Here is a 23,641-nt window from a genome sequence, read left to right on the forward strand (position 1 = left end):
CACGTAGCTGGTAGGAAACATCACATCTCCAACACCACCTTGACAACCAAGACAACCAGCCTGGGATATCACTGTAACCAAAGGTATAACTCTCCATCTTACTTTTGCAGAGGACCCGGTTAAGCATCCTGTGCACCATTAACTGCAACTCCAAAAATTCAAAGCCTACGAGCATTTCAGCAACATGTGATGCTATAATCCACCTGTGCCGCCCTTACCTTTCTGTTCTTTAGACAGCTGTTCAGCTTGGTCCCAAATTTCAGTGGCATAGAGGAAGTTGGACGTAACTTGGACATAACTGGCTGCCATCTGATGGATCCTCTGGGGGATCGTCACCGAAGACCCGCTCCCTGAAGGGTTGGCTGCCCCGGAAGAGTAATTTCCTGAATTCCCCGGAGACAGCTTTGGAGAGACCGGAGACGGCATACCGACGGGCTTGCTGCTTATCCAAAGAAAAATATTAAATTGTAAAATGCATACGTATGTACTTTAGGCGCATCATGCTGTAAGATGCCCTCTAAGACCTCTCCTCCCACATCTTAGGGTGCGAGATGCTAAAGCACTCCCACTTTACACACCAAGAAGTCAGGATTTGCCCCACAACAGATGAAATGCATGAGCTGGTAACAACGGCTGAGGATCCTCCAACTCTAATTTAGCTTCACAGCCAAAACCTAATTACCAAATCTCATCACCTCTTAATTCAATAAAATCTTAAATTCATTGTTTCAATAGATCGAACTTTAAAGAATAATAATGAAAACATTACAACTACATCGTAACTATACTGTCATAATATTACACTTTCCGATACCACGATGCAAACCTGAAATGCCCAAAGAATAGGAGTAAATTGCTGTGCTATGGAACCGACAACCCTGAAAGCAGCTGTAACCATCTGGGCTTGCAGCACTAATAATGCTATTGTTTTGAGGGAAACAGCATTGAATAAAACAACAAAACTCACTGAGCTGACTTGTAAGTGACACACTGACCCTTTTTTGGCAGCAAGGAGTTGCCTGACAAACTCTCTGCAAGAGCACTATGACAAGCAGCAGTCTTCCAAAGCTTCTATCAGAATAACGACACAAACAACCGAATCAAAAATTACACCCTTAGAACAATCACTTCAACACTTTAAAGAGTGAAAAGGTACTCTCTGAGCACCCCAGGCACACAGTTTATGTAGAAAACTAGCTAGAAGTTGAGATATACAGGTAACAGCTTTCACTACTTACCTCCCCATACCAGGTGATGGTGCTTGAGAATTATTATAGGAATTCTGTTTGGGGAAAAATAAATTTGTCACCTGACAAGTGTGTTTAACAAGTTATATTTTATCTGGTTATTTAATTGTTTTTTTAAAAACTCATTTTTGTAGTTTTTCTTTCAAGCAATAACCAAAATTCTGAATAATATCAAAGTAAATTCAAATCCGGGGCAATATCCTTTTTTACTGATGACTAAGACATAGATTTAGGGATTATTTTAGCAACACAGAGAAGGACACTAAATATATATAGGACTGGAGTAGTCCTCTGTTTTAACCATTAGATCCCATTGCCTCTTATGAGAGTATTTTGGTTTTCAAGCCCATTGATAGGAAGAAATCTGTTATTACTAGCATTGAACAATTAAAGATGTCTCAAAAAAATCCGAGATGTCAGACATGTGAGAAGCCTGTTTCCTCTCAGTATTGACAGCTGGAAGTTTCAGAGAAACCCAATGATATTAGCTACATATGCCCAAGTGTTCCTTTGAAAATCTCACTCTAGGTTAAGGACTGAGTAACATTACAGAAGTATCGTAACTATTTTTCTCATCTGCACACCTTGATTCAAATAAATTCATTCAAAGGACATCGCTCAATCTCCTTTTCCCAACAGCACTTTTAAATCAGTTGCACAGGAATTTAGATAAATTCGCTGGGGGTTGGAGAGAGGGAAATAATTAAAAACAAATATCAAACAGCCCACTGCAAACAACAAAAAATTCAGAAAGACCAATTTGATTTTGAATTAGCAGTTGGCTCTGGTGCCAGCTTTTGCGAAGGCTGAATAGCTGCAGCCCATGTAATATATCTCTAGATCCTCAACTCCCTTAAGCTTCAACATGAAAGTGAAGCTTCAGCTTGTTATATCTGCAGCAAGAAAAATGTTTTTAAATTCTCCTTGAAGCCTACTAAGTTTATTAAAGAAGAGAAAAACTAGACCAAATTATTAATAGAGAACTATCATGCTAGGACCAGTGGGGTTATGACAGCCATGTTGTCTCTTCCCAGCTTTAAACTACTCAACTTTAATATACTTTCAAGGTCCAGTTCTAAATACGGTATATTCCCAGTTCACACGTAGCAGCCTGAAAATTGGATTCAGGAATTTTAAGTGATGTAAAACTTTAATTCGATGAGGTTTTAATATTTTAAGAAAATACAGATGCAATTACCTTCAGATGTTCCGTCAGAGTTTTAGAATATTTCAATGCACTTTCCTTTTTCAGTTTGAAAAGCCTTAGGTATAGTAGAGATTGACACCGAAGACTGACCAAAGACAGAATAACAAAACATTTACAGTTAAAGTCAAGTTTACCACTGAGGGAAGTTCAGAAATCTAGTAGCTGTGTTTTTAAAGCTTTCTCTACCAACTCTCAAGTTGTAGGTCTACCAAAAAAAATCCACAACCACCTTTACATTCTCAAGAAAACAAAAACATAGCTTTGTGTGCCTTAACCTGAAACTATAATTTTCAGTGATCGTGCTGATGTAACCAGTTCCCAGTTCTCAGCTTAGGAGACAACACTAAGTTACTTCCTAGACAAGGGTTTATTTTCTTCTCCGCTTGTGTCAGGCCACACTGAGTCTTGCGCATTCTGCCATGGCCTCCCCTTTCTTTTCCACCTGACACCAGCTGGTCCTGGTCCTCTACGCCTGCTGCAGCCACTTCATCCATCTAGGAGGCGAGCGACAATTCTTTACAGCCAGTCCAAATCTGGACTTATCACTGGATGAGTACACAGGAAGGACCCTCATCCCTTCTGCTTGTTACTCCATACAAATCTAGTAATTTCCTTAACATTTCAAAGGCCTGGCCCTTGTTGTCAACATTCCCTCTGCTCCAATTTACAGTAATCAGATATACAGCGTTACTCTTTATGCATGTGGAAAACTCATATATTTGCTTCAGAAACACCTGACAACTCCATGTAATACAGCATTTCATGCTGAGAACACATCTGAAATTAATCAGTGCATTGTATTAAGTTCAGAATACACATACCAAAGCACTGCTAGCCTTTTATCTGCAGCCGTAGCATCCGGTGCCAAGTAATTCTTCAGTTTCATAGTGTATCTACAAACAAAGACACCAGGTAAACAACAAAATAAGGATTATAGTATCATTTATCAGTCACAAAACACTGACGTTCTTAGGGATTTCTAGTTTCAGCTGTCTCCGCCATTTCAGGAACCTCTCTCCGACGCTAAACGAAACGCTGACTAGGTAGTGATTGGAACAGTTTTGTTTCTCACGTGTTATGTGGTGTAGAGAGACTTCAAGAGCCTTAACAGAAAGGATCTCAACCTTCATGAAGACACTTTAAGCCTCAGCAACTGGAATGAACTGGTAAGTGATCCAGTTTTATTAGAGAACGGTAAGAGATTTCAAAAGTTGGCAGCAAAACTTTAGCACATCTAGAAGCTCTGATTTCCAGACCTCTTTTCCGCCTACTTGACCTTTGTATATGTTTTGCAATGCTTACTTGATTAATTCCACAGTTTCTGAATACATAGGGAACGGGGACTTGGATTCCTGAGCATTTTTCTCCAATGCATTCCCACACTCAATGAACGACACTACAGCATCTAGGTAGTACACAGCCTTCTCAAACCTGTCAGACTGAGGAGATTGGAAAAAAACTTTTAAGGACAAAAAATAGAGAAGAAGTACAAGAAAGCTCTAGTACAGAGGGGCAGCAAAACAGTAAAAGCAGTAAACAAACCCCAGTATAATGTGCAAACATCGGGTAAGTATTAGAGATTTACTTACCAATGCATCTGCATTATGCTTTAACTTCTTTGCTTCCTGTAAATAATGATCAGCTGAGTAAGTCCTGCAACAGAGGACACAAATTTATGGACTCAGGCCCAGCCACATTGCATTTCCTTTTATGACTGAAGTTTCTTAATGTTACCAAATTTTGTATTTTTTCCATCCAACTCAAGTTACAGAAGTTACACTATGATAAAACTGTTAAAAAAGTTAACTAATCAGTTACAGTATGATAACATTGTTTAAAATAGTTTAAAGTTAGTTCTCTAGTTTCAGGTAATTCAAGATAGTATTTCAAGCAAGTTGGTAAGTACACGTGATTTGGTTAAATTTACTGCATTTGATAGTAAGCAAACCAATCACTTGACCAACAATGGGGGCAGGAGAAGGAAAAAACCCACAAAATTTGAGAACAAATTAATCCAGCGCCTCCAGGACTGGCATTACTGAGGGTGTGAAATATTTGAAAATTATTATAATAATACAAAATGAATCAAGATGCATTCAGCTGTTAATTGCTTTTGCTTAGCCACCAAAGACAATCAATGCTAAATGACTTTCATGACTAGGTGAGCAGAAGGTAATCCTAACACCGTAATTATACATTTCAATATATTAACATATTACCTACGAGTTGACTAAAGTTTGAAAGAAATTCTCCCACCCATCCTATCTTACTTGTCTAAGAATTAAAGATATTTGAAATCAACATTTTTAACAGTCCACTTCCAGGAAATTGATGTCAGTACAAAGCAACAGTTAATATTAAAAATATATGCCTACAAAAATTAGTTCTATCAGTTCTAGGCCCAAAAAATCCTAAAATGTCTCAAGCGTAACCGTAACGTTATAACATGTCACCATTCCAAAGCACAATTACTGTTCCTTGGAGGGTGCTCTCATTATGTCTTCTATATGTCAATACACATTCAGAATTTTTTCTCTTTTTTTAAATTTGCTCTTATCTCAACTTCTTGGCCCTGTTTTGTCTTGGTATAATTACAAAATCCCTGTAAACTATGTTGCCCTAATGATTGATAGTGTACTCTAATAATCTAATTCACTTGACTTTTTTTTTTTTTTCTTTAAGGAATAACTATCAGGAGAAAACACACCGACCAGCTTCCAGAGAGTTCTTAACCAGGAAGTTACTTTTACATTTGGTATAAACATAATTTTATCTGTAAACTGAATTTGAAGAACAAAGAGAAATGCTTTAAGAGCAAGCATTGTGCTGAGATTTGAACTGGTACAAGTGAAACCTGAAGCCTGCACAAGATGGTAAAATATTTGTTTCATTTTCCTTTCAAGATTTTTTGATCCCACAGGATTAAATTTCGATCCTGCTCTTGTAGATCTGGTATTTCAAAAATGAAGGCTCCTCCTCTCTACTACGAAGAACCACAACTCCTGACTCTAGATGTGGGCTCTGTTGAGAAGAGAACAGGCAGACAGGTAGCAGCAGTGTCCTGGTAAGGTGAAAAGGACCCATCAGCATTTAAAAACAGAACAACCCTGAGCTATTTCAGTCTACCGCGTGCTCCTTTTATGCTCGGTAGGAATGTACAGAGCAGGCTACAGTTCCTCCTCAAGGACTGTGCTGTCTGCCAAGTAAATGGCACAGGGAGCAGACAAGCACATCCCCGCAGGAACAACTTGCAGCACCCGGAGTGTGAGCTTGTACTCAACATCTTTTGTGACGCAAAATGACAACTCTTCTCGTGGGGAGCTGGCTATGCCCTGAGATTCACAGCCCCACAAGGGGAAAGGCACCTTTTTCTGTTCTTACCTATCATCAAAAACAAGTTTTGCTCTTCTTGACTTGGAACTTTCTGTAGACGGAGTAGATGCAGGAGGGCAGTTTGATGAATTGTTCAGAATCTTTTCCTGAAAGGAAAATTCTTGTGAAATAATAAATTTAAAGAACTGTTACATCTTCACTGTTTTCAAGAAAAGCATTTGTTTTATAAATTTCTGCCATGACTTCATGCATTATCTGCAATAAGGTCAGTTTTGCCGCTGTTTTAGCTGCCATTCACCATAGGCAGTAACACAGCTTCCATGAGGCTTTTGCCTAATGCTGGCACAGAAGACACAGAGGCTATAATCAAGCTCCTCTCTATAATATATCAGGAGATGTTTAGAGAAGGAATGCAGCCGAGGCTTTCTAGACACACCTGGGTCCAGGAAATCCCTCCCTGAATCTCCCATGTCCCTGTTTCTAAGTCCTGCTCTTCCACTCTAACAAAGAGCTGGTGAGTATTTTTACAATTTCACATTTTTCTCAACAACACGCTCTGATGAACGTCTTTGCCTTGAAAAAAAAATTATTTTGGAAGGATAAGCATCATCTTCAGGGAGAAAAGTTAGCTGTCTTCACAACACACTGTCCTTGTTCACCTAAATTATACATGACTCAACATGATGCTTCATGCTAAAGACCGGACGCTAGAAACATTCCGTGAATCCTAAGTGAATCCATTTTTAGTAGCTAAACAGTATAAAACAACTCCCCAGCTTCACATGTGTTTTCCGCTCTCTTGATTTATCATGACCAAAGGCCATCTATAGATGTGTTTCCTAACCTACACTTATCAGATTATCGCTATCAGAGGGATCCTGGAGTTGCAAGGCACCAGATTTGCACAGGAACGTACTACGTACCATTGTAATGCAGAAACAGTAACAAAACACGCACTGCAATGCACAAAGAGTACATGCTGCTTTAAGAAAGGCATGACTAAGCATCTCTGAAGTATAAAGCAATAAACATCTCACAAATTAACAACTGGCTTAAGGACTTTTCGACATCGATGAATAAAGAGAGGGCAGAGCTGCAGTCTGTAAGGTAAATCCACTATCTACAGTTCCTGCAGGTGTCTTACGCAGCCACCGATACATGCAACCCTGCCAGGCTTCTAAAATCTCGTGGTGTTGGCATCTGAAGCAATACAGCATGTCTCCCAGTTGAGGTATTCATGAACTCCACCCCGATGACTAAGTTACTTTCTGCCATTGCTAATGTCTGTTCGCTGCTTTACTCCTCCCCAAATCAATTACCTTTCCTGAACATTTTTACACTTTGCTTCTAAGCTTTTCAGAGACTGCAAGTCCAACTACTGAAGTTTAGCGGTTTCTTAAACCACCAGAGTTTCCACAGCCCGTGGGAGGCTTCGGGGCTTCGCTGCAGAGCGCTGGGAGAGAGCCGCACCAGCACCCGCAGCACACCTTGGAATCGCAAAGACGAAGGTGAAATCTCTCCCAGTTAAACACACTATGCTCCACAACTGGCTATACAATGGAAACCGCTCACGACAGGTATTCAATAATACGCTCTCCGATGTCCTCACAGGCTAATTTCTACCCAGTAATACGTATTTATATACTGATGAAAAAGCACATTACAATTTAGTAATCTAAGAGTATCATCTTCCAATAATATTTTTAAATTCCACCATCTAAATATCTTCCTAACCTAGGAATCTTAAAAAACATTTTCTGCACTATCTTTATAACCATGTTTTCTCCATTCTGACCACAGAAAACACTGCACATTCCTGAGCTGGAGTTAAAATAATCTTTCTGGGGTCCCACAATGTCACAAAATGAGAGCCATAGCTTCGCATCCTAGTGCTGAGTGTGGACCGAGCTCCTGCTCTGCTTAAAAATCAGGGCAAGATCTATACCTGGTCTGATGAGATAAGAGTAATCTCATTGTTCCACTTACTGTTGTGTAAACAGCTTTCTAGTGATATTTCTTATTAAGAAATTCAACACTAAATAAGCAGCATCAGTAATCAGAAGATGACTAAACGCATTTCACTCATTAACGTAAGAATTTGGTAGTAATAAACATCAGTATTCCACAATCTCTCCCAAGTTATTTTCTGGCTTATAGACTTCCAAGGTACTTAAGCACTATGACATGAAACAATGCATGTCTGAAACTAATTACATCTTAACATGAATTGCACATTATTGTTTAGATCACACTGAGCGTGTCAAACTGCGAAGCAAAGAAACAGGCTTTAGGCGTTTACAGAATAAGCCCTTTACCTTGGTTTCTTTAGCACTGCTAGAACCCTTCCCCTCAGTCTTCTTTTGTTTAGAAGATGAGCTGCTTTTACTGCCACTGCTACTCTCCTTGCTAAGGTTGCTGCTGGACTTCAAGGATGACGACTGACTGACTGTCCTCTTCCGGGACCCATGCTCTTGCCTGGAATCTTTCTGCAGGACTGGGGCAGCAGGAGACGGCAGCAAATCCTTCTCTTTAACAGCACTTGGCTTTGAAGACCTGGACAAAATGAACAAATTCAGGTTTTGTGCAGTTTTTCCTTAAAAACCAACCCCCTCCCCCAAACAAAAAAAACCCCAAAAACCCCAACATCACAAAACTTTTTTTTTTTTTTTTAAACAAACAAGGTTTTTGTTGTTAGACCTAGCAAACCGGATATGGAGGAGAAGAAAGAGAATAATCATCTCAGTGACTAGGTTTCTATGCAGCTAGATTGAACTAGTTTTCACCATTTTATTTGTTCTGACCTGAAAACACAGTAGACAAGTTCCAACCATAAAACCACATCCCTACAACAGTTCTTAAAAAAACACCCTAAATACTTACAATGTAAGAAATTAATGCCAACGTTAGCGCCAGCCTGTCTGTTGCAGACTAGTCAGCCTAACAGCTCAGAAAAAAGATGGTCCAGATAAATGTTCTCTGGAGCCCAGGAAACTGGAAAGCTTTCTCAGCGTAGCCTTTCAGTATGCTCTCACCTTGGCTGCTAAGGGCTACTCTTGACTACGCTTGGCTTCCCGTAATAATTATTTCTACACACCATTTTTATAAAATCATATAGTTTCATTTAATTAAATGCCCCTCAGATAACTGCACTGGCAATCAAACAAGCATCAGAAATAATAGGTAAAAAAGCATAATCAAGGTAGAAATGCATCTGTTTGTTCTACGGCTGTTTCCTAACAAACAGTAAAACACTGTTTAATTCAGAATGGCAAACAAGATTTCTAGCATCTGATATGTTGCAGTTTCTCAAACATTTGTAATTTGGCAATTACTCACTATATAGAAATATTTTCCATGACATAATTACATCAGTTTTCAGTTGCTTGATCTGAAATACCAGGGTTTTAAGAGGCAGTGGAAAAAAACTTACTTTTTCCTATGAATTCACACTGATTTACTCCAGAAGTAAATCAAATAAAAGCATAATAGCTATTACAAAAAGCATGAAAAATTACAAAGGTAACACACAAGTAAAAGTTACTGATATTCTAATTGTATATTACTTTGCTTTTGTGTCACTCTCACTTTTCTTCAGCTAATCTATGAAGCAAAAGTGAGGCTAAATCCATGGATCCAAATCTCAACGCCATCAGCTTCCCAGACAATGCCAGTTAAGTACTTTATTCTCAGAACTTGCTAAATGCAGAGTTACCAGTTTGGGTTGACTTAAAAGCACATATTTTGCAAGATCAAAAAGCTAGATGCACAACTGGTTTCTGAAACAAAACCAAACCCCACTGTATATTAGAGAAAAAACAGGAAGCATATATTCCATAATACACCAATCCTTCACATGGGGGTTCACCCTACTTCTGTTAAGTAAAACAACTGTCCTTGGCCAATGTTTTTGGTTACGGAAATTAATTTCCACCAACTACTAGTAGAAACTCCTACGTAAATCTGTCTGAAGGGTAAGAAGCAATGAAATTTTATCCATTAATTAATAATGAGAAGACACTTTGTTGGGTGGGGAGGGAAGAAGAAGAGCGGGGAAGATGGGCACCATTCTCCTTGATCATCCTGAGCTTTCAATGTTGAAAACAGCCAAGATACTCACTCCCTACTGCTAGAAGTCTTGTGTCCTGATGGAGCTTTTTCTTCCAGTTTCGTTTTCTTGCTTTCACTGGCTCTGTTTTCATCCTCATTCTAAATAAAGCAAACAAGAAATACGTCCAGGCAAAAGTCCACATTTACAGCTTCACTGAGAGTGACCATGTTTCACATTATGAGACTTAATTTAGCAGGTGTCTTGCAGTGTATAGAATAAGGTATCTACAGACCACAGCAACATTCCCTAAAGCATCTAGTCTGCATCAAGTATTTGACTGGATGCTGATATTGGAACATAATGGAAAACAAGGTGTGGCTTCTAAATTACCAACCTGCACAAAAGAAGTAGCAGCTACATTGTTCATTTTAGCACAAACATATTATCACCATGAAATACCAGAAAAATCTGCCAAAGGCTTCAATAAGAGATCAGGAGACAGATTTTATTTTGTGGAGCCTAACAGAGGTGTCTTATGAATGCCAGGAAAAGGTTAAAGTCTTGCAGTCTATTAAAGTAAGCTCAGAGATTTTTACATAAATTTAATCCCAAAGTCAAACGGTCTTGAAGGTAAATTTATAAGCTGTCTTCAGCAAGCACTGGAAGTATCAAAACAGTGAATAAAATGGCAAATAGGGCCTCACAGAATAAGTCATCTGGTAACATAACCCAGATTTAAACCCAAAAGGTTTCATTTCTGTTACATCGATGCTGCAACCCTGAGCCTTACGATTAAGGAAGCACATGAGCAAATAACGTGTAGAAATCAAGCGGTGACAGTTGCGTACAGAGCACTCTCAAACCTAAAAACTGGAGGGGTGGGGGTACGGGTGGGTTTATCTTTAGTTGCCTCAAACAGGCTTGCATCTTCTTTGGTATGTACCAGTAAGCACCAGGGTAATCTGAGGATTCAAACCAATTAACAACCAGCCCATTTGCTGGGTTAAAGCCTAAATTTCATTGGTCTTATCAAAGCTTTCTGGTTTAGATGTAAGAGCACAGATCTTTAATGCTGTAACTCCAAGCGCAGACTGAAAGGCATAACTGGTCAAAGAAATAGAAGTCAGTGTATTCAGAGCCACTGGAACATGTGTGCGCATTCCCATGAACATTAGGAATTACACAGTTAAGACTTGCAAAAAATAATTAGTCACTGTACTGGTCAGAGTTATTCCAATTTTCAAAAAACCTCATAGTTTCTCATTTAATATCCTTATCTAGAGAAAACAGGATTCGTAGAAAGAGTACAGGAGAAACACTTGTTTCCAGTTACATATCAAGCCTCCTAGACAACACTGATTTCAGTTAAGTGACCAAGTTTACTTAGGTTGCTCAGTAGGAAAACTGGTTTAACTGTAATTATCTATCTCCTCTGGGAAGTCAAATGACTCTCTGGATGCTATCATATTATCCTTTGATTCCACATGTCAACAAATTCTTACAACCGCTGCCAAATCCCTGTCAAAATGAAATTTTCAGAATGAAATCCAGAGTAGCATGGCAATTTTTGAATCCCTGAACCAGGGGTTCACAGTCCTAGCTTCATGTAAACCAGAAATGTATAAAAACTCATTGGATCACTGATTCCATCTCACAGTCACAGGTTTGCTCTTTATACAGACTGTCCATGTTCTGAGGTTTCTAAAAGCAGTTTAAAATTACACCACCAACTACTTCTTACCATTCCTCCCTCCAAAAGTATTACTTCTATTCAGCATTCCCATTGATTCCTGTCCATTTTACTGCCTCCAGGCATTCCTGCTTTTTATTTACAGTTGAAAAGATGAAATGCTTTTTTGGAAAAGATTAACTATCATTATGGAGAGATCCCTCTGCTCTGAGACTATGCTGCTGCCGTGCCCCAGGCCCCTTTCTGCCCCATCCCTTATCCTGGCAATATGCAGGTGCATGATTCACTGGTTAAAGGAGCTGATCCAGCTGAAAACGGCCTTTTTTTTCCAGGTGAATTTTCCATTGGATCAGCTGCCTGCGCTGGCCTGCAGTGCAACAGCGGCTGGTGCCAGATCAAGTGGAGGCATGAGAGGGCAGGATGCAGTGCTCAGAGGTACAGAAGCTGTGCTACCTCCATGAGCTCCAGCTACATCGCTAACACTCCTATGGGTGCAACCTTCCCCTCTTCACTCCAAAAGAAAACCCCAATAGTCTCTACTGTACCATCACAGGGATAATCGATATGTTCTACACAAAATCACTAACCAAAGTCCTCTCCTAAACTGCTCCCTACACTGAGGTATGATCTGGGTTGCTGGGCTACACGCTTGACACCAGTAGCAATCCACTAAGGGGCTGAGATAACTGGTAAATCTCTGTCTACGAAAGTATCACCTGCTTATGTTTCCTTTTGCCTTTTGTAGAACTTTTGTCGGATGGCTGCTTCTGGGATTCTCTTGCGTGCTTCTCCGGCACGTTCTTCTTTTCCACTTTGGGTGTGTCAGCATCCTTGTAAGGCTTCCCTGGTATTCTTGATAAGAGGCTCAGGTCAATCTTCACAATAAGTGGGTACCTTTCATCAGGATCACTGAGTGGTGACAGAAGCTCTTTCTCTTCCATAGGAGAGAACATTCTTTGCCGAAAAAAGCTGTCATCCTCCTCCATGGAAGATTTAACAGGAGTCCTATTGCTCTCAGAGTATTTGGGTGTTTGTGATGAAGGAGGCAGGCTCTCATTTTCATCTGAATCAGAGGATGAGGTATCTGTTTCTATGAATTCCCTGGATTTCTGGGCAGATTTGCTTGAAGCCTTGTATTTCTTTTTCTCTGTGGTAGGACGAGGGGAAGATTTGGGCTCTTTCTTTATATTGGGTTTTCTGGAGCCTTTTGTGGCTGCCTTATGCCTGTTTGAAGGTATATTTGTTGCCATGTCTACTGGGGTTTCACTTTCTATTTTAAGACCTCCTCTAGGCTCTTCAACAGATGTCTTTTCTGTTTTCTTGGGCTGCTTTTTACCTACAGTCCTCCTCTGTGCTGAGCTGTCACTCTGGGCAGGTGATTTCTGCCTGCCGCGACTGCTCTCCGAGCCCTTTTGGGTGGGTTTGGAATCTCGTCCCGGTGTAGAAGAAATTGAATCCTTGGATCCACTTTGATCAGTGTACCCGCTCCCTGTCCCCTGATCCCGTCCTTCTTTTTTGTAGCCTTGGGAAGATGGGATATTGCTGTCCACAGAAGAAGCTGGTGACACTTTATGTGAATTAACTTTGTTCAACCAGTTATCCAGTTGCCATTTGTTTGTTGGTGGTGGCTCTGGCTAAAAACAAGTAAAAAACCAGCATTAGATAAAATAGTTCACATTTCTTCCATCTTTTGCAGGACAGCTGTACTATGCTGCTTGCCAAAGCAAGAAGTAGATGAAAAAACCTGAGATAAATGAATGAATTACAGGTTGATGAATATAGGCTTTCACTTTTCCTTCACCTGAAGCAGCTGCTATCAACAGACAGTACTTGCTGCCATAGCTTTCCAGACTAAAAGTCCACAGTTTTTTAAGCTACTGTTACTCTAATTTCTGCAATCCAACAGGTAACTGGTGGTAAAAATCACCTCAAAGGCAAACATCAAATATGTGCTTAGGTAAAGAATTATTACCATATCCAATTACAGGTGCTTCAACAAAAGAATACTGCATCTTGAAAGTGATCCCACATTTGTCAGTAACTTTTTTTTAAAACAGTTTGAGATTCCCCCCCCCCCCTTTTTTTTTTTTTTTTTGCTTGTAAAACTCAGGATTAATGCCAAGCTAATGAAGACAGCCCAAATACACATCAAATCCTACCTCGGGGGACGCACTCTGTGATGGTTCATTAGCTTCACTATCACTGGAACTGCTTTCACTTTCAGAGTCAGATCCCGAACTGCTTTCTGATCCACTATGGCTGCTCGAGTCATCCCTTGAATTATCTGCTCCTTCACTGTTATGCTGCGAAGGTTCAGAATTACTGAAAATAAAAATGAAGAAAAATAAACAAACACTAGCCAAGGCACAAGTACATCCTAGAAGTCCTTTCATAAGAGAGAATAAAATGTAGTATCTTAATGAGCATTTACTAAAAAATTCACCCTAACTGAACACAGTTGACCTTGGAAACAAAGAACAGCCTTTGTTTTTAAACCCTTCACAAAGTAGAATAGTATAATATGCAGGATATATGCTATTTAATCACTGATTAAATTCTAACCACCTTTTGCTTTAACACAAGACAAAAGACGAACATGAATTTTAGAAATGAGATCAAGTCAAGAGTGCTGACTGGACTGAATACCACCACTCTCCTTTCTATGCCGCAATCTACCAGGAATGCCTACCTTCCAGGTGTGCTCCTTGGCACTGTCTTATCGCAGTCCTGCAATTAAGAGAAAGAGCATGAAGCTTCTAGAAGTTACTTTAGGATTGTATATACAATTAAATTGCAAAGCAGCAATTTAGAGCCTTTAAATTTCTTAAATTATTTAGCCTGATTAGCATCTTAATTCAGTACTTGCAGCAGTTTAAATTTGTCTGCATTTTTCTTATACAGAAAGAAAAATAAATCAGAATTTTCTCCAATTTTTCCACCGCAAACCTATTAGAGTCCTGCACATTCCGACTGCAGTTCTAGGAGCTTCTATTTCCACCACTCACTAATACCATGTTTCCATCTTTTTGAAGCAGATGATGCAACATTTTACAATGCTATTCCTGAGATGCCCAGAGTAGTAGGAGCTAATCAACTACATGTACTATCTCAAAGTTTTCCACATGAAGAAAATAAAGTACTAGAACTGGGAACAGGAAGACAAGAAACGAGAGCAGTGTGGATTACTGCCGGGTAGCATGGACCCTACAGGTATTTTTAATTTAGCATGCTAAATGCCATTTCTGGCAGAAGCTGCACAAAGCTAATATTGACAAAGAGGGAAAAAAGAGGCCTTTTCATAAAAATTAAGGTGCTGCTATAATCCCTGTTACAGATGCAGTATCCCTTATCATCCCAAACACAGTCCCAAGCTACTAAGTGGCAGAACATGAAGGGTTCTATCTTTAAATGGTGGGCCTTTACATATGTTTTGAAGTACACTATTGCCATTTTATGTTCAGAGAAAGCACATTTGAAATCAGTAAAACAAGATTTTCTAGGTAAAAGCATACTGTTTCCACAAAACACACAATTTTTCCCAAGTTTACATTTAGGAATACCTGAGGTTTCTCTAAAAACATGCTATTTGATTTTTGTTTCTTAATAATAAATCTCTTAAGCTGCTCAGTTTGCTGTTGGAATATGGAACACTGCTGGAGTACTGAACCGTGAGTGCATTCACTATGTTTTTCTGAAACTCTGATTTAATGAACATACCTGCTCTCCATCGCTGTCTTCACTACTGCTAAGTTTTAAGTCATCTTTCAACATACTAAGTAAAAGGGAGAAAGTGAGACAAGTTTTTCCAAGTACTTCAATTACTTTCAAAGCATTCTTCTGTATTTCAACATGCTATTGTTTATACTACAAAGTAGGCTGCGTGGGTGAAATCCACAAGATACCATTCTAACATTTAACGTTTAAGAACGGTGAGTTAAGTCATTATTTAAAGAAGAATAAGGATTCTAGTACTTTTGACTCCTTAGTCCATTCTGTTAAATTTAGAAAGGAAATTTGACACGATTTACTAATGCAGGAGGAGCTAACTTGTGTATGTTCAACTTCTTATACACAGTGGCCAAGAATACTTTTTAAATAGAATCAAGAAAGCTAACACTAGTGGCTGTTTCCTGTCGCATGGCAACAGTGCAACTGTTCTAAGCAATAATTATTGTACTATTATTTAAAGCCGCAATTATTTATGGTAGTAATACATACACAAAGTATTTCACAACACTGAAAAGATGCGAACACACTGAAAACATAGCAGGGTGCAGGGCCTTTGTGCTTACTGAAAAACACCTTTGATTAAAAGAATAAAATGTCTTACTCTGTCTGGTTCGATTCACATCTGGAGAAAGAAAATGAGAAAGGATTAAGAGTCTAATACTTCTGAGTTTCACAGTATAGCTGTTCTACTGATGATCTGAAAAGAAACACCAGCTTCTAGGACCTACTTCCTGACATATTTTTCACTGCTATCCTTTTACAAAAGATGCATTTATCTCTTTTTTTATGTTTTTTGACCGGATCACAATCACTTTTTTAGAAAATTATTTAAAACTGTATTGTCACAGTAAACATCATCTCAACTTTCTTTCCATGCATCCCAGTTCAACTCATGTCCAATGCTACCCCTTGTTCTTAGATGTTCTCACATTCCCCAGCTTCGGAAATAGCAGAGTTCCTTCTTAGCGGTCTGTGGTGCTATGGCAAAAGCAAAGCCAAATGGTGAACTTCTGTTTCTACCACTTGTTGAGCTGGCTGCATATGTGCATCTTCTTAAACTACATGTTTTTGGGAATCTGACCCTAAGTCTGTAAGAATTAAGGGGGCTTTCTTTTTGTTCTATTCCCTTCCCACAAGTCATGCGCTTTTTAATCTTGCTAATACTGTAACGTGTGCACAGACAAGCAAAAGAACTAGACTTCATTTTGTGATTGCATCACAACAAATGTTAACTTAGAAGAACAAGTTCTCAGAATCTGCAACCACTTTCATTGAACGTACAGTCAGGTGGTAAACTTTTATTTTCATGGATGTACTTGTTTGGAAACAATCTTTTAACAGCAGATAATTGATTTTCAGGTATGAGAAAGGTGGGCTACAGCTATCTAGAATATTCCAGTTGCTTTTTATTTTTTCCTTCCAATTGCATGGTTGACGAAGTAAAATGTTGGGTCCATGTGCATAACTAATAGAAACGGTGCATAACTAATAGAAATGTTTGCCACTCAGTTGAGAGACTGAGTAGAACTTAACTACATCCCAAACACAGTTTGCCGTCTCCTCCGATACAAAACAGTTCCCCATCCTGTCCGTTTGTGCAACTGCTACAAGCTGCTTCCAGCTGACAGCTCTGCAATGCACACGTTTGACAAGTCCCATCCTATCCTGCCCACTGGTACATGCTAATACTTTTCTGGTTCACAAGCCAAGTCCAAGGTCCAAACTCTTGCACACCTATTCTGACAGCTGACAAGCAAACAGGGGAACAGAAAGGCGGCACAGTGTATTTGTTATCCACTCCAATGTGCCGTATTTGCTCTACTGTCCCAGAAAATGGCTGCTTAAAAATGATCCCCTTTTTCTGCCAGTCACGAAGCGTGCTGAAGAGTCTGTGCAAGATCCAACACATTCTAGTAAAAGAAACAGCTATCTTCCAAGTCTCTTAAAATTCCACTGTTGTTTGAGAAACATTTTCTCAACAGCCACTTACGATTTGGATTGATGACCATTGGATGTTTTTGATGAAGGATTATATCGTTCTAGAAGAAGAAAAGCGAAATGCACAGTTGAAAACTCAGTCACTCCCAAGTTGCCAGAAGTACACAATCTTAGATAAACCAAGAACGGCTGAGCAGACAGCAGAAAGTAATAACTAGCTGATGCCAGGTACAATCTCTCACAGACTGAAGAAGAGTGGATGCAGAGACAAAATACTAAATACAGCAAATAATTTAATCAAGAAAATCTAGAAAATTATTTAAATCACCGCTGTCTAAACCAATACACACTGAATTTGTTATTAATGGTGTGAAAAACTGTTTTGCTTCTATCAAGACTAATCTATTGCCTTTTACATGCAGGACACAGGATATAAAGCAGCCTGTCAGCCTCTGACTTGTTTGAGCATCCTTTCTTAGCTTCTTAGCGGATGAGCAATCTTTAGATCCAGAAATCAAACTCAGAAACCAATTCTTACAACAGGAATACATACTGATATAATCTGCTTTTCAATTTCGGGGAGTTTCTTTTCCTTTTCTTTAATTCTGGCAAATTGCGTAGTTCAACAGAAACAAGAACTGAGGCAATTAAAAGATGCCCAGAAAATTCACACAGGACTGAAAAACTGGTTCTGTGTTTTGACTAACCTTGCCTCTCCATTTACACACATAAAGATCAGTTGCTCCTATAACGTAAGTCTATGGTTTAGCATTATGGAATTAAAGTTTTAATTTGTTTCCTTAATTCCCCACTGTATAAGGTGTTTAGATTAAGCTGCTTGCGAATATCTAAGAATAAACCATACTTCTTTTACTATTTAATCTGTTTAATCAGTTCAAAAGGGAGTGGAAAGACCTTTGGGAGGTAACAGCGCAAATCTAGTTCAATTTTACCTGGTGTGTTACCTGTGTTAAATTATTAACTTCAGTAACATTCAAACAATAACATACAACATACAACAACACAGGTAAAGAGAGATAAAAGCTGCTTTTGTCTTAAATCTGAAAATGCATCCTGGGACAAGAAATACAAGGATATTGCTAAGCATATTACTATAGGAGTTCTTGACCAGTTCTCTCGATTTTAAAATGACGAAGTGAAAACGAACAGTGAAACTGCAATGTGCTGCTTCTATTGAAATATAAACATTAGCGCTATTTTGTTTTCTAGTATGTCCCCAGCAGGGATTTGTATTTTTTTAAAGGATGTTTTGTTTTAGTACTCAGCTTTTTTCAATTAGATCAACCAAGGAGGCATTTTTTCAAGAATTATAAAAATGACAAATGAATTTTTTTTTTTCTAGAAGACAGTAACAAGCTTACAAATCGGTCATAACTTTCTAGATGTCAACAAGAAATGCAAAAGAAAATCAAGCAACTGTTTTATAGGTTAAAATTTGAGAAACTACAGAAAATCTTAACTCAGACTCCCATCCTATGGCCAGTCTAGAAAATTTCATTCTCTAAAAAGCACGACAGACTAAGAATACCGAATCACAACAAAAACATTGAACACAATACAGGAAGTTTAATATACTTACTCTGTTCTCCAGTGCCAAAACTGGACTGTTGAGACTCCTAAGGGAATAAAAGATCAGAAATGTCTTTTTCACTGGGAATTTTAACATATTAAAACCATGCTGTAATCAACATATTCTTTCCACTTAAAGGATGGCAGCTAACCTCTAAAAAAGGAAAAAAACCTAACAACAAAACAGAAAGAGTGATTCTTTATCTGGGCCCCAACTCCTCTCACCAGCCACAAGGGCACAGCCAGCACAGGGAAGGAGCGCTGCAGGCTCCCCTTCCTCAGCTCAGCTCTCCCACTTGCTTGGCTTTAAGAAGGGCCATGAGCAGTTGTACTACGTGACAGCTGAAACTCCAAAATCCCTACGTAACTTCCATAAATCCCATCTTCACGTATGTTTAGCATGGAGAGGAACCATTCAGTATGTTTTTCTTTATCTTCCTTATACACGGAGAAGCTTTGCTGCTAGTTTTATGTATTTTAATTCAAATTCTTTTCTCTGCGTTTTTCTTTTTCAAACACATAAAGCATCGCAGCGGACAAGCAGTGAGTATAGTAACAACCTATCAACAACAACAACATCTCAGCTACAGAGGAGCCCAAGAGATTATGAAACTTAAAATCTGAACAGCGCTGCACACTGTGCCCGAAACCCCTCTCCTGCAATAGCTGCATGCGAGTCCCTGGTGAACATGGCCAGGCACAGCTGGCCAACACATCGTTCCCCCCCAGACCAGATCTTTATGGAGCCGGACAAGTCACTTCTACAAAAGCCAATAAACAATAATATGTGACTTCCTTTGATATCAATGAGCCTGTTACCTATAAATCTAGCCTTGGAAGATGAAGTCTTACAAATTTAACACTTTGGCATTCCCATTCCAGAAAACCCAATTCTGTCTCCCAAAATACAGTAGATTATAGATTTTTTTTTTTAAACACTAAAATACTGCTTTAGCAAACAAATACGCAGAGGCTACTGAGTTACTGAAAACCTACTTCTAGGCTAGAGTGCCATTTTAAAATAGGACCTTCCTGACCTCATTTTAAAATGAGGACAAATGCTGACCCCATAAACAAAAATTGAAAATGTTTGACTCAATTCATAAAGTTATACGCACACATTTTGCTTAAATGCTCTGGCAATGGCAAACCAGAATAACAGTTCAGCAATGAAATCCAGGTTTGTTGGTATAGCTGTGAAACAGTCTTCCCAAAACAGCCAAGTCAGTGACGTGCAGTAGTTACATACACAATTTACAAAACTTAATTTTTTAAATACACAAACGACAGCAAAGCACTCATACATTTCTAACTTCCCTTTTTATTTCAAAAGTGAAAGTAGTTACAATAATGCATTGAACAAGTATCTTTTTGATAGGGAACTTTCCTTGTAAGGCATTTCAAATGCTTCTAATCTTTACTAATTTAAAGAAAGGAAGGGACAATAAAAATTAACCTGTGTTTAAAGCACAAAGTGAAGATGAAGTTGGAGAAGCTTTGTGACTTCAACAGATAGCAACAGCTACACTTCCTTCAAAACAAAAACTGATTTTTATCTTTTACATAGGTACAAGGAGTGCAAAAGTGATTCCCTGATTGCCTTTTTCCACTGTCAGCTTACACAAGTTGGCAAACTACACGTCAAAAAAGAAGTAAAGACCATGTAGTAATCAAACACCACATCTACAGAGCAACTGAGCTGGGGTGAACACAAGATGAGGACCTGGCACCCGTTCTCAGCAATACACGTATCACAAATTCTGCAGAAAGCACCTGCCTAATTACTCACTTTAGTCAACTCCTATTTCGAAGGCATAGTGCAGTCTTTCAGTTAAGCGCACTTTAACGAGGTGTTATGTTTGAATGTGCAACTTTTTCCAACTCTCTTGCCATCCATTTTGTCTTTGAATACATATTTAAGAAACTCATAGATTAATAAAAAAAGCTATACTTTCAACTCAAAGGTATTTATAGCAGTATCTTCTAAAGGTCTACTTCAGAAAGGAGGAGGACTTAAAGGAAGGAAACCCTTTTAACCAAAGTATAACAGACCGCTGAGGTTAGATAGTGAAGACACTTAAGCAGGAAGCAAATTCACAGCTTGTACTCAAACACAAAAACTGTGGGGAGCAAAAACAGTCGCTAGCTGGATAGAACGGCAGTCAGGTACTGAATTCTCATTTCTAGGTTACCAGCTTGGCTGTAGTCCCAGTTGTGGAGAATGGGGCCCATTTCCATTTAGTGTTTGAAATCTCAGGTCAGATCTCATTTCTGCTTCTCAGAAGAAAGTTTCTGTATTACAGCAGATCAAGGGATCTGACTGCTGGCCTTCTCAGTAACTCCAGCGCAGGGCAGATGCCGAACAAACCTGGAGACAGAACCCACCTCTTCAGAGATGCCTCTAGGTCACTGCACAGGTATGCAGCTACAAAGACTGCCGATGCTCTTGCATTGCTTTGAAACGAAAAATTTCCACCCTCTAAGAAACAGCTGCGTTTTTTAATACATTTTACAAACATGCCAGTATTTTTGGAGTTTTTGACTGCGAGCCCACAGCTTAAAAAAAAGTTACACCGAATAAAATTATAGAGTGTTAGGTCATTGGATAACATTTTTTATCAAGGCTCAGGAATCTACATTTTTTTCATAGCATCCATAAAACTTTCCCTGACCTATTTTCATGAAGTTTTATCTTCTGATTCAAAGACTTCCTGATAATTATTAGCTATATTTATAGTAAATGCTGAGAGGCCCCAGTCAGGAGTCTGGGTCCCTTCAAGCTATTCACTATCCACACATAGGGAAAAGTCATCTTATCCCAAAAGTCTTAAAAATAAAATTGACTGGTCCACCAAAGGGAGCTTAATTTTATGTGCGCAGGCAAAACATACCAAACTTCTGCACACACAAGGAATGCTGTGAAACACTGCAGCGTATTATTTGTAAATAAATTGAGCACAGTATAAAGGGAAAAAGCCTTCCTCGAACAGTACTGCTTGATTAAAGTAAACCACTGTTTTGTTTTGTTTTCTGAATTCTGCTTTGGGTCCAGACTGCACAAGCCTATGGCTTGCTAACTCACTGGAATTCTGAGAAGATCCTGCTGCCAAGAATGACAGAGGGGAGAAGGCAGAGGAAATTACAGGCTTTGGATGTGGAGAGAGAAGTTGACAAAGTTCCATGGCTAAGATGTGCAGCCACAAAATAAAAAAGCTGGCAAAAAGTCAAAAGACTCAGAGCAGCCATAAATGGAATTTTTTGCAAACCGGGTGAAAAAACACCATCCAGGTCAATAGGTTCAAAAGAAACACAATCTACCTTTTTTGTTCAAACATCAACAAGACTGTGCAATCTTACGTAGTTTCTCTCTGTGTCACAAAGACACATATATCTCTGCACACCTTCTTTCTTCCCAACCTGAGTCAAATACCAGAGAAACACAGAAACAAGCAGTTCTAACCACCCCACAGTCAGGTGTGCTCAAAAAGTCTGTGATGGGAGAACACCTCCACAAAGGTTCAGGGATAAGTATTCAAAGCAGTGGAATAAGCACCCTTGTTGATGAGGAAAAGCATGGAATTTCTTGCTTTACTATAAAAAGGTAAGGATTATTTCCAGGTTCACAGTTTTATATAACATTGGAAATAAACCCTGACTAAAGGTAATATAGGCAAGATTAATATTGATCTAACTCATCATCATAACGTTAAGAAACTAGACAATGACATTTGTTTCTACATACGCCTTCAAAAGTAAAGCTGAGAATTGCACAGTATGTTCCGTATTTTCAGCGCGCTGGAGAGAAGCAAGCAAGATGCAGCGAGACAGGAACACGCAGCACAGAGGGTGATGACAACAGGACTGCCCATAGCTCTGGGGTATCTAGCCAGTATGAGAACCTGAACTGCTGAACTTCGCACCAGTCTGCGGGAATTTTGTGCATGTGCACTCACAACATGGGACCTGGAAACTTTGGCCAAAAAAAGATGACGTCAAAGCATTCACATAAGGTAATCTGTTTAAGACATTACATTAGAGATGTCAGTGAGAAAGTAGTCTTAAAATACTTCAGTGTTCTGTCTTGGGGAGCAATTTGGATCAAAGAGGAAATTGATAGCAGCAAGTGGTGCTCTAGCACAGCAGTCTGGTCAGAAAAAGCGTAGTCTTCTTTATTATAAAGGTAACTTTGAAAAGACGAACAGCATCATATCTTCACTCTGAAGTTATGCCAAATTAGGGGCGGAGTACCCCAATCCATTTCAGAAATATGTTGAGTCTGGAGAAAAATTATACTGTCGAGTTAAATCTTTTACCGGTAATCAGTAGACACAGGAAACAAAACATGAATTCTTGAATGAGTCAGCTATCGCAAGCTGAACGGTAATTGCTGAAGTTGCTACCCACAGCTATCTACCCTGCCTATCTCTACCCTGCCTTCCCATCAGCTTCCAAGATAACTGCAGATTGCAGAGCTGTATTTCAAGGCAAACAATCACCAGTGCCAGTTTGCCTTAAAACCCTGCAGCTGGGGCTGCCAGACCCAGCCTCAGGGGAGGGAACAAGCAGCTGAGAGCAAGAGAACTCCTTCCTCAGAGGTGTCAGCTCAAGCAGGTCACCTGGAAATATGCCCTGTGCTGTCAACGGCAGCAGAGCGTGACTGATTTCTCTTTAGAATTAATAGCTTAAACACTTCAGTAGTTATTCAGTACATGGGAGGTTAGGAAGAGGATTTTTCGGAATAAGTGATCTGAAAATTTCTTTAGCAAAACATGTGATTTTAAAACTGCTTTAATTTTTTTGTAATTGAAAATGTAAGATCTAATAGAACTACTAATGGGCTTCAAAATTATGAGGAAAAT

The 23,641-nt window shown here is 39.1% G+C and overlaps 1 protein-coding gene across 1 annotated transcript in view; it reads right to left on the reverse strand.

The window, feature by feature from the left end:
* AFF4 (ALF transcription elongation factor 4) overlaps positions 1 to 23,641 on the reverse strand; it is a gene marked incomplete at its 3' end in the record, with an annotated part of 29,972 nt that overhangs the window by 533 nt on the left and 5,798 nt on the right. The window contains exons 5-19 of the mRNA XM_082006171.1: positions 18,793 to 18,829; positions 17,245 to 17,293; positions 15,243 to 15,297; positions 14,215 to 14,252; positions 13,685 to 13,847; positions 12,245 to 13,159; positions 9,905 to 9,993; positions 8,103 to 8,340; positions 5,836 to 5,933; positions 4,044 to 4,107; positions 3,757 to 3,893; positions 3,276 to 3,347; positions 2,446 to 2,539; positions 1,239 to 1,282; positions 219 to 439 (exon numbers count right to left, since the gene is read on the reverse strand). Of these exons, the coding sequence (XP_081862297.1) occupies positions 219 to 439; positions 1,239 to 1,282; positions 2,446 to 2,539; positions 3,276 to 3,347; positions 3,757 to 3,893; positions 4,044 to 4,107; positions 5,836 to 5,933; positions 8,103 to 8,340; positions 9,905 to 9,993; positions 12,245 to 13,159; positions 13,685 to 13,847; positions 14,215 to 14,252; positions 15,243 to 15,297; positions 17,245 to 17,293; positions 18,793 to 18,829 (2,314 nt within the window). The remainder of the gene's footprint in view (positions 1 to 218; positions 440 to 1,238; positions 1,283 to 2,445; positions 2,540 to 3,275; positions 3,348 to 3,756; positions 3,894 to 4,043; positions 4,108 to 5,835; positions 5,934 to 8,102; positions 8,341 to 9,904; positions 9,994 to 12,244; positions 13,160 to 13,684; positions 13,848 to 14,214; positions 14,253 to 15,242; positions 15,298 to 17,244; positions 17,294 to 18,792; positions 18,830 to 23,641) is intronic.

Source organism: Phaethon aethereus (assembly GCF_964289735.1).
Source record: "Phaethon aethereus genome assembly, chromosome: 14".
NCBI lineage: Eukaryota > Metazoa > Chordata > Aves > Phaethontiformes > Phaethontidae > Phaethon > Phaethon aethereus.